The following is a 16926-nucleotide window of genomic DNA, read 5'->3' as shown; positions in this document are numbered from 1 at the left end:
TGGACAGGCTTTGGGGAATTAAGACATGAGTTACTCACTGCAGAATTCTCAGTCTCTGATCTGCTCTTGTAGTCATTGTTTATATGGCGAGACAGGTTCAGTTTTTCTGGTCAAGGATAATCCCCTCATTCCCACTGACCGCTGTTTTATTCTTTAATATCCCACTAAGTTGATATGAACAGCAGTGACATCCACTCCTACCCCCATCTCCCCATGCGCATCCAATCGGGCATTCAGCTCTTTTGTTCATGTTTTGACCAAGGCCATAATGAGGTCAGGAACTGAGCATGTCTGACAGAATGCAAACTGAATTCCAGTGAGCTTGTTATTGCTAAGCGCAATTTGACAGCACTATTAATGACAGCTTTTATCACTTTGTTGATGATTGATGAGGCAATACAAACAAGAACGAAAAGCCATATCAACACACAATCCTGGCCAACATCTCATTCTCAGGTTTGTTGCAGTGCTCCAGCAAAGCTCAATGCAAGCTGGGACAACAACATCTCATTTTCTGCTTGGGAACTCTACAGCCTTCTGGACTCAATATTCAACAACTTCAGGGTTTGAACAACAGGAAACCATGGATGAATCAGGATGTACAGAACCTGCTAAAAACCAGGTATGAGGCCTTCAAATCAGGAAGCCCACTCAAATATGAGGAATCCAAGTATGACCTTTACAGAGCCGTTAAGACAGCCAAGGACCAATACCGATCCAAACTAGAGACCCAGACAGACACCCGGCGACTGTGGCAAGGACTGAATGACATCACAGGTTCTAAAAAGAGACAGTGCAAGATAGCAGATGATGACACATCCCTCCCAGATCGTCTCAACCCCTTCAATGCTTGCTTTGAGCAGAATTTCGGCGGAGAGGTAACACCTATTCTGACAAGTCCTGACAAACCTATCCCAACAGTCACCGCATCAGAGGTCAGATTAGTTTTCCTTCGTGTGAATCCAAGAAAAGCGATGGGACCAGATGGAGTACAATGCCGTGCACTCAGAGCACGAGCAGATCAACTGGCAGAGGTCTTCTTGGATATCTTCAACTTCTCCCTGCAACAGGCCACTGTCCCTACCTGTTTCAAGAGGGTCAACATCATTCCTGTGCCTAACAAGGCTCATGCAGCGTGTCTCAATGACTACCGCCCAGTGGCCCTAACTTCGGTGGTTATGAAGTGCTTTGAAAGGCTGGTCATGGCATTAATCAACTCCAGCCTTCTCACTACTCTTGACCCACTCCAATTTGCCTATCGGACAAAGAGATCCACATCAGATGCCATGTCACTTGCCCTTCACTCCTCCCTAGAACATCTTGACACCAAGAACAGCTACATAAAATCCTACTCATTGACCACAGTTCAGCCTTCAACACTTATTATCCCCTCAAGACTAATTACTGAACTTAGTGATCTTGGACTAAACCCCACTCTCTGCAACTGGATCCTCAGTTTCCTGACCCACAGGCCGCAATCAGTGAAGACTGGGGACAATATTTCATCCTCATTAGCACTCAACACTGGAGCCCCCTACTGTACTCACTGTATACCCATGACTGCGTCACCAAATACCAGCCTAATGCCATTTACAAGTTCGCTGATGACACCATCACAGTCGGTGGAATCTCAGAGGATGATGAAACAGACTACAGACAGGATGTGGAAGACCCGGAAAAATGGTGCATTGAGAACAACCTAGCTCTCAATGCTGGCAAAACCAAAGAAGTCACTATTGACTTTCGGCAGGATGTTACTCATTAACAGCACAGAGGCGGAATGAGTGGAGAGGGTCAAGCTCCTGGAAGTGGTCATCCACAATAAGCTTTCTTGGACTCTTCATGTGGATGCACTGGTTACAAAGACCCAACAACACCTCATGATGAAAGCAAATTACTGCGGATGCTGGAATCTCTTCTTCAGGCAGCGAAGAAAATTTGGCATGACAGCGAATACCCTTGCCAACTTTTAATAGGTGTGCCATCGAGAGCATTCTGTCTGGATGTATCACTACCTGGTACGGCAACTGTACCATTCAAGATTGGAGATGGTTACAGAGGGTGGTGAACTCGGCCCGGACAATCACAAAGGCCAGCCTTCCATCTATAGAATCCATTTACCAGGCCCGCTGTCAAGAAAAGGCTGCCAGCATTCCCAAAGATCCATCTCACCCTTGCAATGTTTTTCTATAACCTTTACCATCGGGGAGAAGGTACAGAAGCCTGAACACAAACATCAGCGGTTTCAAACAGTTTCTGCCCTGTTATTAGAACACTGAATGGACTCACAATCTCTAAGCATTCACCTGTAACTGTGTTTTTGTTTTGCTACTGTTTACCTATTACTTACCTATCTATGCTATATAATTATGTGATCTACCTGGATTGCTCACAAGACAAAGATTTTCATTGTGCCTCGGTACATGTAACAATAAATTCAATTCAAACTCTCTCATGTCCTTACACCAATCCCCACACACCAAGTCATGTTATCACATGGTCTGCTATTACAAACAACACATTGTTGGCGATTATCAGTCCCAATCAATAGCTATTCACCCTCCTAGTCTAATCGTTATCCATTCCTTTGTCTGTCCAACTGTTCTTCTGTCCCTTTTGGCTCTAATGGTACCTAATGTTTACTCCTTACCCCCTCTCTGCACCCTATCTTCTGCATAAAAAACAACTTTTTCCTAGCTGCCATCAGTTCTGAGGAAGGGTCACTGAACATGAAACATTAACTCTGATTCCTCTTCACATGCAGCTACACTTGCTGAGTTTTTACAGCAATTTTTGTTTATGTTTCTGATTTCCAGCATCTGCAGATCTTTCAGTTTTTATCTAATGAAGCAATAATTGGCTGTTTTGGAGTTGCCCTGCTTATTGGTGACAGGACAAAGCTGAGCAATTTTCCACATTGCTGGGTAGATACCATATCGTACTCATTACTGCCCAGTGCTGCCTTAACTATGAGGAAATTAATTAGTCTTGTCATGTTACACAATCTCATCTCTCTAGTCAGTTCCAAAATGTACTGCTCTCAGAGACTATTTCTAAAGGATTCCATGAACTCTTCATCCAAACTAGTAGTGCCAATCTTATTTTTCTAGTTTAGATAAAGATTAAAGTCACCTATGATTATTGCCTTCCCTTTAAAAGAAGCACCCAATATTTCTTTATTGTCCCACATCGAGATTATTGTTAGGGAGCCTGTAGACCACTCCCAAGAATGACTTCCTTCCTTTATCATTCTTCATCTCCACCCAAACTGTTCCCACATCCAGATGTCCTGAACAACTTAATTTCTGACTATCGCACAAACACCATCCTTGATTAACTGTGCTACACTTCCATTTTATTCTAGCGTATTTTTCTTGAATGTTATATACTCTGCAACATTTAGGAGCCAATCCTTGTCATTTTGAAGCTATGCCTCCTTAATGATTACCAGATCAAATGCTGGGACTTCCAGATAAGATTGACATAGTTTATCCATTTTATACTTTTGGTTGCAGATGCTTATCTCTGATGCACTAAGATGCCTCATCATTCAGGGTGGTGATATTTGTGAAGCTGCCTCCTCCACTGAGTTGTGTAATTGTCTACCATTCACAATGGGCTGCTGCAGGACTACAGAGCTTATATGTGATCTTCTGGTTGTGTGATCGCTCAGCCCTGTCTATTGCTGGCTGCCTCTACTGTTTGCCATGTAAGTGGTGCATTTTATAATTCTACCAGGTTGACACTTTACATTTGCCTGTGATGGCTCTGCCATATCCTTCTGCACTGTTTATTGAACAGGGCTGATCTCTTGACCTGGTAGCAATGGTAGAGTGGGATATGCCAAACCATGCAGTTATGGATTAGGTTGAGTACAATTCTACTTTACTAACGGACAGACATGCTCACAATATATTTCATTCAGTATGGGTGTTAGCATCCAAAATGATGAGAAGATATACTTAATGTAAAAGCTGAAATGTTCCACTCAACTACGGTGTGATGGTCTAACAAATATTGACCTATAGTCCTACTGATACTGTCACTGATAGATGTATCTGTGACAGGTAGGTTGATAAAGACAGTACCCAGTACACCTTTCCCTCCAGTTGGTTCTTTGTCACCTACTACAGGCCAAAGAATATGCCAAGTCAGTCAGTGATGGATTCACTATGCATCTTGGTGATGGTCATTGAAGTCTCCCACCCACAGTACATTCTATGCTTTTGGTACCCTCAGCATATCCTCCACATAATATTTATTGTGGGTACTGACCGATCTGCCAAGGAGGAGTGGTAGGTGGTAATGAAGAGTCTTCCTTCCCCATGTTCAATCTGAAATTTCATGGCATCCAGAATCATTGATGAGGTGCCAGGGTAACTTCCTTCTGAATATCTACCACTGAGACACCAGCCTCATCAATGCAAAGGACATAACTAGTGATGGTGTATCTGACATCCTTTGTAAGATAAGAATCCTCAAGAATAAGATCATAGGCATAAGAGAAAAACAAGGCCATTTAGTCCATCAAGTTTACTCTACCACGAGATCATGGCTGAAAGGTAATCCTTAACTCTACTTTCTTGCTTTCTCCCCACAATCCTTTACTGATGTCTATCTCAACCTTGAATATAGTTGATAAACCAGCCTTAACAGCTGTTTGTGATAAAGAATTCCCCAGATTCACTACCCTCTGAGTGATTTGGTCCTTATCTCTGTCTTAAATATGTAACCTCTTACTCCGAGATTATGGCTCTGGTCATAGACTCTCCCACAAGGGGAAACCATTCCACACTGATCTTGTCAAGTTACCAAAGAACCTGCATATTGCAAAAAGGTTGCCTCTCATTCTCATTTATTGTATCGAGTACAGACCCAATCTATTCAACCTCTCTTCATAAGACAGTCCCTCCATTCTTGGTTGAGCAAGTTACTACAGATGCTGGAATTAATATACATTGCAAATAATTGTAACCCCAGTATGGATCGGTGTAGTAAATGCCCTCTTTATCTCAACTCTATTTGTTAACCAATCCTCTATCCATGCTAATACTCTACTTTGAACACCATGAGTTCTTAATACATGGTGAGGGTGCTAAAAGCATAGAATGTACTGTGGGTGGGGGACTTCAATGACCATCACCAAGATGCATAGTGAATACAGTACCCAATCAAATAGCCTTTGAAAATCCAAATACAGGTTGTTCTGCTATCATGCGCATTTTATTAATATGAATTTGTGATAATGGAGTTGACAAATTTTCTAAAGCATGAACTTTTGCATGGGTTACCATGTGATTCTAGACCCATTAGTTTAAATGGTGCTGCTATTACAGTACATGATTTTCTTATAACATGGGATTGCATGAGAACAGAACTACCATGTTATAGCAGAACCAACTGTGTGTTACATCCACTGATTGTGCTTTATTATAGATTCCCTAGTGTGGAAACAGGCCCTTCAACCCAACCAGTCCACACCGATCCTCTGAAGAGTAACTCATTCAGACCCATTTCCCTCTGACTAGTGCACCTAACACTATGGGCAATTTAGCACAGCCAATTTATCTATCCTGCTAACTTCAAGAAATTTGAATAAATTTGTTAGGCATGATTTCCCCTTTATGAAGCCATCCAGACTGTGCTTGATCATTATATGCATTTCTAAATGCTCTATTATTACACATTGTCATACATAGGGGACATTAGGAAATGAAAATCTCCCAAAGGATTTTAGTGAACTAAATGAGTTCTCATGATAATTGACAGTGGTAATGTGGTCACCATTAGATCAGCTTTTAATTCCAGATTTCATTTCATCATCAGCCATCGAGGGATTTAAACATACATTCTTAGAGCACTAACTTGTATCTCTGTCCAATTACGATACCGCTACACCACTGCGTCCCCTTGGTATTTTATAAAGAAATGGTTTTCATTTATGACTTCAGGATTACCTTTGAAGTACAGTTATGACTTCCTGAACAGAGATGAGCTTCCAAACACACATTTGTACAATCACTGGGACTACTTATTGCCACTTCCATAACCCTGCCTTGACTTTGCAGCCCTCCTTTGGCTCATCTGTGGTTTCCCACATTCTACCCTCTGCACACTGGAGAATGACAAAAACGATTGCCCACATCTAACTTGCATCAATTCTGTACTCATCTAGTTAAACAGCACCTTAAATTTTAAAATTCCTCACCCCATAGTCATACCCTCCATATCTTGGTAATCTCTTTTCTACACACGTTCACTTATAGCCTTTTCAGGAACTGATTTCAAGTAACCTATTAGAGGCTGTGCTTTCAGCTGCCAAGTTTTGGAATTCCAGACCTTTCCACTCCATTTTCCTCCTTTAAGGAACTATTTAACATCTACCACTTTAACCAAGCATTTGGGTTTTTTGCCCTATCTCATCTTATGCAACTGCAAGTCAAATATTGGTTTACCATATCCCTGTGAAGTATGCAGTACGTAACAGATATCCTGTATGCACAGAGAGGGTATCACAGTTAGTTTTCTATCTGTGCAGTGGGGAAAGGAAGGCTAGCATGCAGAGCTTTTGGTCACTAACCAGTAATATGGTTGACAAACCTGAAGGTTTCAATTTGCTTCACATTCCAAATCAAATGGTAGGAAAACTCCTCAAAGTAGTCAATTTAACTTCAATGTATCTCAAAACACAAACCTGATAAGAGGTTAGGGACTTTGGATAGATAGATACAAAAGGAAATAAATATTATGCAGCATTGAAGCAATTTCTCACAGTCAGAGGTTCCTCTCCTGATAAAATAGAAGCTTCAATTGTTTACATGGGCTGCATGAGTATAACTTAATTTATAGAGCATACAACTTCACTGTGTAAGAGCAGACTGTGAGATGTGGGTTTCTGCCAAGAACTCTGAAAAAAGGAGAAAAAGACATATTAAAATGATGGCAACATAAAGCAATCATTGTTTCAATATGGAGCCCAGGGTCACAGCCATCTCACTCCACACATTGGCCCTGCATAAAAAATCTTCAACAAAATATTTATCTGGGTCAAATACATGACCCTATTGTTTCAATTCAGATTTATTGTGCACTAAAAAAATCATTTTAAAAAGGTCATTACAAAAGGAAGTGGATTTTAAACAGAAAAACTCTAGCCATGTCAAATAAAGAACTTTTAGAGGGACACAAAACCAAAAGCATCTTGTATGCATTAGGACCAATTTACTTTCTTAGGATCTCAAAGGGTTTTGCAATCAATAAACTGCCTTTGAAAAAATTTAGGGAAAAAAGCTGAAAAATGTGTTGCTGGAAAAGTGCAGCAGGTCAGGCAGCATCCAAGGAGCAGGAGAATCGACGTTTTGGGCATAAGCCCTTCTTCAGGAAAGAAAAAAATTACCAAAGAACTCAAAATGTCAAGTTATTGAATGACCAATGTTAAAAAGTGCTGGCGAAGGGTTTCGGCCTGAAACATGGACTTTCCTGCCCTCAGATGCTGTCTGACCTGCTGTGCTTTTCCAGCTTCATATCTATTGACTCTGGCATCCAGCATCTGCCATCTTTTCGGTCTTCTACTCCTTATAAGTTTCAGGTTCACTCCAGGTTTTTGCTGTGAAGTATAATGCTAATCAGTCTCTGTAAAGTAGATCCAACAACCATCAGTGTACCTTTGCTATCCAAGGTTTGGAGCGGGCATTGGGACCCTTGCATTTCCTGATATGTTTTGATCACTTAGGCCTATTGGCATACAGAGAACAATTTATAAATTTGAGGAGGTTAAGAAACTTGGAAACACTGCACACACTGATGATGGTGCAATGGGCAGACAGGAGACAGGTGAAGTTCAATGTGGAGGAACGTGAAGCAATTTGTCTTCGTAGAGAGATCATGGAGATGCACTATAAAGGGTACAACTCCAAAGGGTATGCAGAAATAGAGGGACTTGAGTGCATGGAATACACTATGTAAATATGAAAATCTGTGTTTTTAATGTACTTTGTTTTGTTCTCACCAATTTATCTGAGCTTCTCCAACTTGCATGGCTTGAATGGGACACAGCAAAAACACAGTTGAGAGTCAAAGTAGCTGACATTACACAGTACCAGGATAATAGGGTTGGGTTTGGACATGCTGCTAAGGCTTGGCCATCAACTACTTGGGCAGTGCACCAGGCAAATCTAAGTTCCAAACAGGCTTAGAATTTATATGCAAATTTTTAAAGGGGCATCACTGTGGCTCAGTGGTTAGTATTTGACCTCAGTGTCAGGGACTCGGGTTCGATTCCAGCCTCGGGTGGCTTTCTGGGTGGAGTTTGTACATCCTCCCCGTGTCTGAGTGGGTTTCCTCTGGGTGCTCTAGCTTCCTCCCACGATCCAAAGATGTGCAGGTCAGGTGAATCGGCCAACCTAAAATTGCGCGTAGTATTCAGAGAGGTGTACGTTAGGCGTATTAGTTAGGGGTAAATGTAGAGTAGTCTGGGAATGGTTCTGGTTGGGTTATTCTTCGGAGAGTCGGTGTGGACTTGTAGGGCCGAATGGCCTGTTTCCACACTGTAGGGATTCTATGAAATATCATAGTAAATTAAGTGCCTAAACCCTGGAAAGTGATATTTGTGGCAATACCAACTAGTTCACTGATACGATACTGTAAAGATGCCACAATCTTCTGCAGCATCCTGGATAAGGAAAGAGTGGGTGCATAAATTGAAAATTAGATAGAGTGTCGGAATTCAGAAACCCTTGCTCACTGTTTGGCTACTCTCTCAACAGTGTGTCTGGATCCACTCACTAAAAATAGAAACATGTAGAAAAGGGCCATATGTAACTGTAGAATCACAGTCAGAGGCTAGTTGAATGCAGAAAAAGAAAGAGACAGAAGAATAAAAGGTGCATAGCAGTTTCAATTTCTATTTACTTACCATTAAACTAGCAACATAACTACTAATAGCTTCTTAAAATGACTAATGGGTTACTAAGAAAAATGGATAGGATTCAATGAGATTGCATATCACTAATAATGTAAGACTTTAGTTAAGATGAAAACAATGTCCAATTTAGACTAAGATATTAAGTGATATAAACATCTCAAAATTATAGCTGCCAACAACTAAATGGGGTGTAGACATTGCACATGAATACTGATTGAACAAGCAACACTGGTCATTAACTGAAAGCAAGTGTAGAGTCACCTTTAAGCTACTTATTGTTCAGCTATTAAAAGGTGTAATGCAATATGGAACACAATATTTTTCTTCACCAATTTGCTATTCAGTGCAGGCAAAAATATCATCATGATATAAAGTTCTACACAGGCCCCTTGGTCTCCGAAACCTTGTCATTAAATTTAAGCAGTATCGCACAATGAATGTCACAGCTGTATTTCACCACATTAGGAGGGACATATATCATACGTGGCACTACCTTAGCCTCACAATTTGTAACTTTCCAGTAATAGTCACCAGACAGAATCAGGTTGGAGAGCCCTACCCAATTGTCTTTTTTCTTTTGTTAAGTACAATGCTCCTATCAAAACTGAACAAACTTGACTCATATCAGAAAACCAAGAGGACCTCATATCCTATACCCCTGTAACATTTCTCCAAATGTTACACTAGTTGACTAATAAAGTCATGAACTGAAACTATTAACATTGCACTGAACTGGAGGCACTTTTGTGCAGTGGACTTATAACAATTAGGACCTGCACAGAAGCACTTATACAAGTTATAGCTACGTAATATGCCAGTCTTTTCAGAGGTTTCATGCTACAACACAAAGCAGAAAACAGATACAGAATGAGAACAGAATTTTATTTCTGCTGTGATGCCCCTTGAATGAATAGGGTGCCAACATTCATCTTATGGCTTACATAGACAGGGTAGATGCTGGAGTTGATTGTTTGATCCTTTTGGAATAAGAATCCATTGATCATAAGTTATCTCAATGAAATTTGTCATTAGAAATACAAAAGTTCAGCTTGAGACAAAAATATGAAAAGGACTGTAAGTTATAATTGGTGATCTTTTCCAACACCAGCCCCCATTTTAAAGCCCCTTGTAAATGATGGAGACATATGTTTGACTTAGGAGGCTAAAAATGGCTTTTAGTGGATCTATGACAGTGAAAAGCAAGAATAACATTTTTTGAATTGCAATTGTGGGACAGTGTTGAAAATACACAAAACAATGCTGAAGTTTCCCTTACGACAAAATGTTTATGTTGTCATAATCAAGGAATAAAAGGTGAACAAAACCAAATGGATTTCAAACAATTACAAATGTACGGAGGTCAACAAGCTGGGAACCTTCATACAAACAATGTACTGTTTTAGCAACAGCAAATCAATACTTCAGAATTAATTCTGTTACCCCTCTCAGGTCAAAAATTTGGAGAATGACAAGAAGGCAGTTTATAGAGCTAGATGAAAGAACTTCATTTCCTACAAGGCTTCCCATCTTCTTCTCAGTGTACTGTGACCAGGATTCATTTCTCCACCTCCTCATACTTAAGTTGTATGAATCAATCAGTGCTGGATCTTCTATACCAAAACCTGGCCCTGTAGTCATCACTGCAGGTCATGAAACCAGGATTGGTAGGAGAGTGCACAATACAACGAACAATATTGTTGTGTCCAAGAGACAGGAGGTTCTTGCGTTCAGCTGTACGTGAGTCCCAGCAGCAAAGACTTATTGTTCTTTCATCGGGGAGAAGCACATAATCTTCAGTATGGTTAAAGACAGCCTGGGTGCGATGCGTCTGTCTGCCACTCAACCCTGCTCCTAAATGGGAGGAAAGAAAACATAAATTCAAAGATTTGTCAATCTTTTATTTCTACTCATTTCCTTTAGCTGTAACTAATATGCAGAGGAACCTTAATTATTCGAAGGACACTGGGGAGAAATATTTTGTTCTGTTAACCAAATGCTGGATAATCGAATGTTGATAACATAGTTTAGCCAAGCATCGGGGTCTTGTGAGCTTGCTGGATAATCCGAAATTCAGATAACTAAATGCTGGATAATTGAGGTTTCTCTGTACTACATTCTGATGAAGGGCTTAACCCAAAACGTTGACTCTCCTGCTCCTTGGATGTTGCCTGACCTACTGTGCTTTTCCAGCACCACACCTTTTGACTCTGATCTCCAGCATCTGTAGTCCTCACTTTCTCCTAACATACTGTCAGTCATTCATCGTCTTTATTTGTGAATACAACAACATTTAGACTTCCCTCACCAAATTGCACAGAACAAGCAATTTAAAATAAAGGCAATTTGGTTGAAAGAAACTCAACATATTCAATATAAAGAATAAGGAATGCAGTAAATGTGTTTCTCAAGTAGAACTGACTATTCAGGATATAGGATTCCAAGTTCAATCCTAAGTCGGTGTGAACTTAACATTCTACAACTAACCATTATTCCAGAATGAATTTGGTTATTTGACCTGTACGAAGTGACACGGGTCCATTTCTACAAAGATGCCCAAACTAAAGATCCAAATTAAATGATTTGGTTCCCCTTAACAGTATTAAATTGATAGCCAATCCTGGGAAAGGACAATTATAAATGTAATTGACCAGGAAAATGCTGGACATTTAAATATTAACAGCTTAGTGGAAATCATCTAACGCTACCCTTTGTACAACTAACTCCAGCCAGCCTGTCTGAACGTTTCTTAAATGTCCACATATTGTTTTAGCCTAAAGTAAATCAGATTCAAATATTCAGACTATTTTGGTGACATTGATGAATAACTGTATGGAACTTCTTCCTTCCTTTCCCTCCTAAGCTTTTCTAATGACTCAATATGGAGCAGGTGGACCAAAAAGTTCCAAGTTGAATTCCTGGTCTGTGGTATGTTAGTTAGTGGGATAAATGTAGTTGTTACAAATAAGGTAAATTAAGGGAAAACTGGTCCATTTTCAACTGCATTCCAGGAACTGCTGTTTTGAACAAGGGGTGAAGTCAAGGTTAACTTCAACTGTAGTTTCTTCAGTTCTTTTGAAAAGTTCAATGGACATTCAACAGTCCCTGTCCAGAATTGCACATGAAGAAGGCATTGTCTAACAGGTAGCTCCAGAGCCACATGCAACCCCAAAGAATCTACTAATCTGGTGCTTGAAGCCCAGAAAATTCAGTAACATTTGATCCCTAAAGTGCATATTTCTTATTCACTGAATTGTCTAGTTTTAATTTCACAGGGCTAGAAACATTTAGAAGATTGCCTTTAGGAGTTCTGCACCTGTGACAGCTAAGTCCCTAGTTAAACCATAGTTCAAATGGTGGGGGGCACGGTGGCACAGTGGTTAGCACTGCTGCCTCACAGCGCCAGAGACCCGGGTTCAATTCCCGCTCAGGCGACTGACTGTGTGGAGTTTGCACGTTCTCCCGTGTCTGCGTGGGTTTCCTCCGGGTGCTCCGGTTTCCTCCCACAGTCCAAAGATGTGCAGGTCAGGTGAATTGGCCATGCTAAATTGCCCGTAGTGTTAGGTAAGGGGTAGATGTAGGGGTATGAGTGGGTTGCGCTTCGGCGGGGCGGTGTGGACTTGTTGGGCCGAAGGGCCTGTTTCCACACTGTAAATAATCTAATCTAATCTAATCTAAATGAAATTCATATTTGCAAATATTCCCCAATACTATGTGGCCTACCAAAATAAAAGCTGACACTGAGGAACTTCAGTTTCTATGAAACTGTAACTTAGACGTGGATAGGGGAAAACTGGTGACAAAAATAAACTTCTTGATCATTTGGTGAGTTCTGAAAAACCAGAACTTTTAACATTACCATTGAAAAACAGGATGACGGTACTGGCTGGGTAACACGGTAGAAAAGAATTTAAAAACAATTTTAATTTGGTAGCTAATAATTCTAATTCAATGTTTCTAGTTTGATGTCTCACATCCCAAGATTGACTCAATACACTTCTCCAGTGTGCAATTCACCACACAGAACACACTGTTCTAGTTTGCACCAAGTTAGTTGATTACAGCTTTTAAGTTGTGGAATTAAATTAGAACGGAACTACAACCAGTAAGCACTTCAATTAATTTCAGTGCCCCGGTCTATGGATGATGACATTAGCTAGTGATCCTAACTTCTGATCCAGTGATCCTTGCTCAAAGTAAATATCTACTGACATTTGCTGAGAATGGTATCAGGTTTTGGCGTGAAGCTTCTTTCCGTAAACTCAGTGTTAAGGCTTTTAGATGAAGAACAGTCAATTAGACAAAGTGCTAGGATGTGACTGGCGTCTATGAGCATAGCCCAGCAAACGATTTCAGGAATGGGAGAGTAGAGGATAGATGTAAAGTCAAGACAGCAGGAAAATGTGAATATGCAAAACATTTGTTTCTTGGTTTACTGTGAGTAAGAACAATTAATCTGAATCAACCAAGACTTATACTAGATTTTCCTTATGCTCCAGTCCAAAGTGTCTGTGATGACAGCAGAAAGAAAAAGCAAAGCTTAATTCTTGCATCGCATTGGTATGACCACTAGAAACTAGGTGTCCGGCGCAAGAGGAAACTTTTCACTGCCTCACTGAAGGGCAGGCTGACTTGTTTAAACTGAAGAAACTCAAACTGCATAGAAAATGCACATCCTGTGCAAATGTGGGCAGAACACAAAGTGCAAAAGTATGACTTCATCTTATTGACACTGATACACATCATTTGGGCTTCTTTCTTTTGTAGAGCTTACAATTTGTAAATTTTCTTCATAAATTCAAAAATTTGCAATCTGTCAGCAGTCCAAGAGCTCCTCAGTATCTGAAAGCTCAACGACACTAAGTGTGGAATTGTGAAAAGTGAAAAGTTCAAAGCTACTGATTTTCACTGTTGATGGAAAAGTAGATAAAACTGGACAGTATTTTCTAGGAAAAACCCTTTAAATTCCAGTATTCCACATAATGAAAATTTTAATCAACTATTTGGCTACATTCCTCTTTATATTGTGCAAATAAGAAAATAATTTTTCTTGAAATCAGAAAGTATGATGAAATTTCAGCATGCATTTTCTTAAAATGCTGGCAAAGTTCCTGGTTTCCCATGTAATAATATTCAGTCACACTTAAGTAAAGGAAAGACTTGCATTTGATTTAGTGCCTTTCTAGAGTGCAAATTGTCCTTGGGAGCTTTATACCCAATCAATTCATTTTTGTAGTCATTAATGCATTGTAGTGAAATGCAGAAACCAATTTGTATGCAAAATTTTAGAAACTACAGTGGAATGCATAACTAGTTTGTTTTTAGCATTATTATTATTAAGGGATAAATATTCGGCAGGACACCAGAAGAACTTCTTGCTCATTTTCACAATGCCACAAAATCTTCTATATCCAGCTGTAAGGGGTCACATCATGCTGGTTTAAAATCTCTTATGAAAAGCAACACCTGGATTATGTCTCTACAGTGTCTCTTGAACCCGTGCTCCAGTGACAGAAAATACATGATTTGCTTGTTACGCAATGTCTGTACTCGGCTTTGAGGATCCAGACATCTCCAAAGGGCACAAATATCTTGTATCACAACTACAACCTTCAACATTTCAAATGGCCCAAACTATAATGTCCATATCTTCTTTTATAGCAAATAAAAGCACCCATCATTGACTTCTGTTCCCTCTGACCTTCATTAACTTAATTCCCTGAAGTCAAAATTTAAAAGTTCACTTTATGTTTAATCTCCTTCATCACTCTCCTGGTCTATTGTATTCTATAGCAAATAACACCACCTACCAATGACTTCTGTTCTCTCTGAACAACACTGGCTTAATTGCCTGGAATCAAAATTTAAATATAAAAATGAATTTTTAATTTCCTTCATCATGCTGTTCTGCTTCATTTTGGTAAATCTTGAGTCCTAATCCTGCTGAATTCCTTTGACTCTAAGACCAGTGTATCCCTTCAGTCCTTTATCCAATTACTGCTGGCAGTGCATTCAGCTGCTCCTGTAGAACCTTTTTGCCTCTTAAATCCCCTCATCTTCTTAAATTATTCTTAAAAACCATATCTTAAACAGACATTTGGACACACATCATTACCTCTCCTTAAATTGAATGTCAATTTCCAGAGTATATTTGTGAAAAACATTGGGTTTTTTTAACTATATTAAAAGACATTACACAAATGCAAGCTGCATTACTAATAATTAAATGCATCTAGACATTGACACATTGCAATCCCCATATTTTCTACCACAACATAAAATTCCCTAGCGGTGGAAGGGGATTGCCTACAGTTCATTCATTTGCTATTGTATCTTTACTATTGACTATTGTTGAATTAATTTCCCTTTTTGTTAAGTTGTATTTTTGTTAAAATTCATTTCCTTCTCCTTTTCCCGTTCCTACTTGTCACAATTTCCTTCCTCATTTTCTGTTTTCTTTCCAACTTTTCTGATCATTTTTATAAATTCTATATCTTTGTATATTCATCCTTCAGGTTGCCACTTTTCATTATAATCCGATAAGCGTGGCAGATTCTTGAAAATTCCTTGGAAAGACATTGGCTACATATTGACATGAGTTGCTGTAGTGTAAAGGTGGTCTTCCTCAAACACCAAACACCAGCTAATTTACAATGTGAAGAAGCTGAAACATTAGCGGAGCAACCTGCACAGTTTCCCAATCAGCAAGTGCCAACAGAAAAACGTCTTTACTGCTTTACCTAGATCTGCACAATATTGCTAATCACTAAAGTCAGTCAGGACAAACTGACAGAAATATTTATGCTCATTTGTCACTAAATTTGAACTTTCCATTTCCAAAGTTTTTCTATCTTCCTCATTCAAAGGAAATATTCATGTTAGCTTAAGATTCCCAAGAATACTTCTGGATTATTTGTAACTTTTCAAGTGTATTAAACTGCACAGCCGAGCTAATTCCTGTGACAATAACATGCACAGAACTTCCAGCAGTGGAAACTCTCCAGTGATCAACAGTAAAGTAGTGCCTGGCATTACTCCTTCTGGTGATGAGACCATTTCAAACACAATTGATTCTCTTCCTGGCTGATATCAGTATCTTCCTGATCTTTATGGCTCAGAACCATACCGGAAATTGCAGTGTAACAATAAGGCATCAGTTAGCTAGTGAGCTAACACTATGTTTTGTGTCACATTTTTGTTACTCTTTTTTTTGTGTGGGAACTCATGTCTCTCAAACTTCGTTGTCATGATATGGAGATGCTGGCGTTGGACTGGGGTGCACAAAGTTAAAAATCACACAACACCAGGTTATAGTCTAAGGTTTAAGTCTAAGCACCAGCTTGAACCACCTGATGAAGGAGCAGCACTCCGAAAGCTAGTGCTTCCAATTGAACCTGTTGGACTATAATCTGGTGTTGTGTGATTTTTAACTTGGTTGTGTTTTTTGAGGCTGTGACCAATGAAGACAGTTAAGGACAGTGCAAAGCTTTTTGACATTTTGTGTTTGCAGTTGGTCAGGGTAGCTTTATTTCATCCTAGAATTAGTTTGCTAACAGCAGTTTTCAAGTTAAATGCTGGAGGCTGGGCCCTTTGGTGACATTCTAACTGAATGATGAATTGTTATGGTGCAATCAATTCAAGTTAGGAGTGACGATCAAGAAATTATTAGGAAATAACATGATTCTGCTATGAAATTAAATAAGCTCAAAACAAAACTGACAATGTTTCTCGCTAAAAAAAGTTCTAAATTCTCTAATACTGGAAACTTTTAGCACTGTGGTTTCCAGTTTATCAACAAATATGGTAAACACATCAAAGGCAGTTTCTCCAAATCTCAAAACTTGCAGAATTAATACAGTACAAAATAGCAACTAAGAAATACAAGGATAAACAGAATTGCATTTAGATTTCATGAACAAGATTCCCTATGATTGGTTGGCTGCAGATGTCCTAGAGCTATATTTTTAATTTTCCTCACATGAAAAAAGATGTCTAGCTTGCAGTCA

General features: G+C 39.5%; 1 protein-coding gene across 4 annotated transcripts in view; it reads right to left on the bottom strand.

Annotated features, from left to right (window-relative positions):
• Window positions 1–9786: 9786 nt before the first annotated feature.
• Window positions 9787–16926, bottom strand: part of cstf1 (cleavage stimulation factor, 3' pre-RNA, subunit 1) — a 29711-nt gene continuing 22571 nt past the window's right edge. For all 4 annotated transcript variants that reach the window (XM_072556913.1, XM_072556912.1, XM_072556910.1 and 1 more), the window contains one exon: window positions 9787–10774. In XM_072556913.1, the coding sequence (XP_072413014.1) occupies window positions 10515–10774 (260 nt within the window). In that variant the 3' untranslated portion in view covers window positions 9787–10514. The remainder of the gene's footprint in view (window positions 10775–16926) is intronic.

Source organism: Chiloscyllium punctatum, chromosome 37 (genome assembly GCF_047496795.1).
Source record: "Chiloscyllium punctatum isolate Juve2018m chromosome 37, sChiPun1.3, whole genome shotgun sequence".
Classification (NCBI taxonomy): Eukaryota; Metazoa; Chordata; class Chondrichthyes; order Orectolobiformes; family Hemiscylliidae; genus Chiloscyllium; species Chiloscyllium punctatum.
Note: the sequence above shows the minus strand (reverse complement) of the source record. Positions and strands in the feature narration are given on the sequence as shown.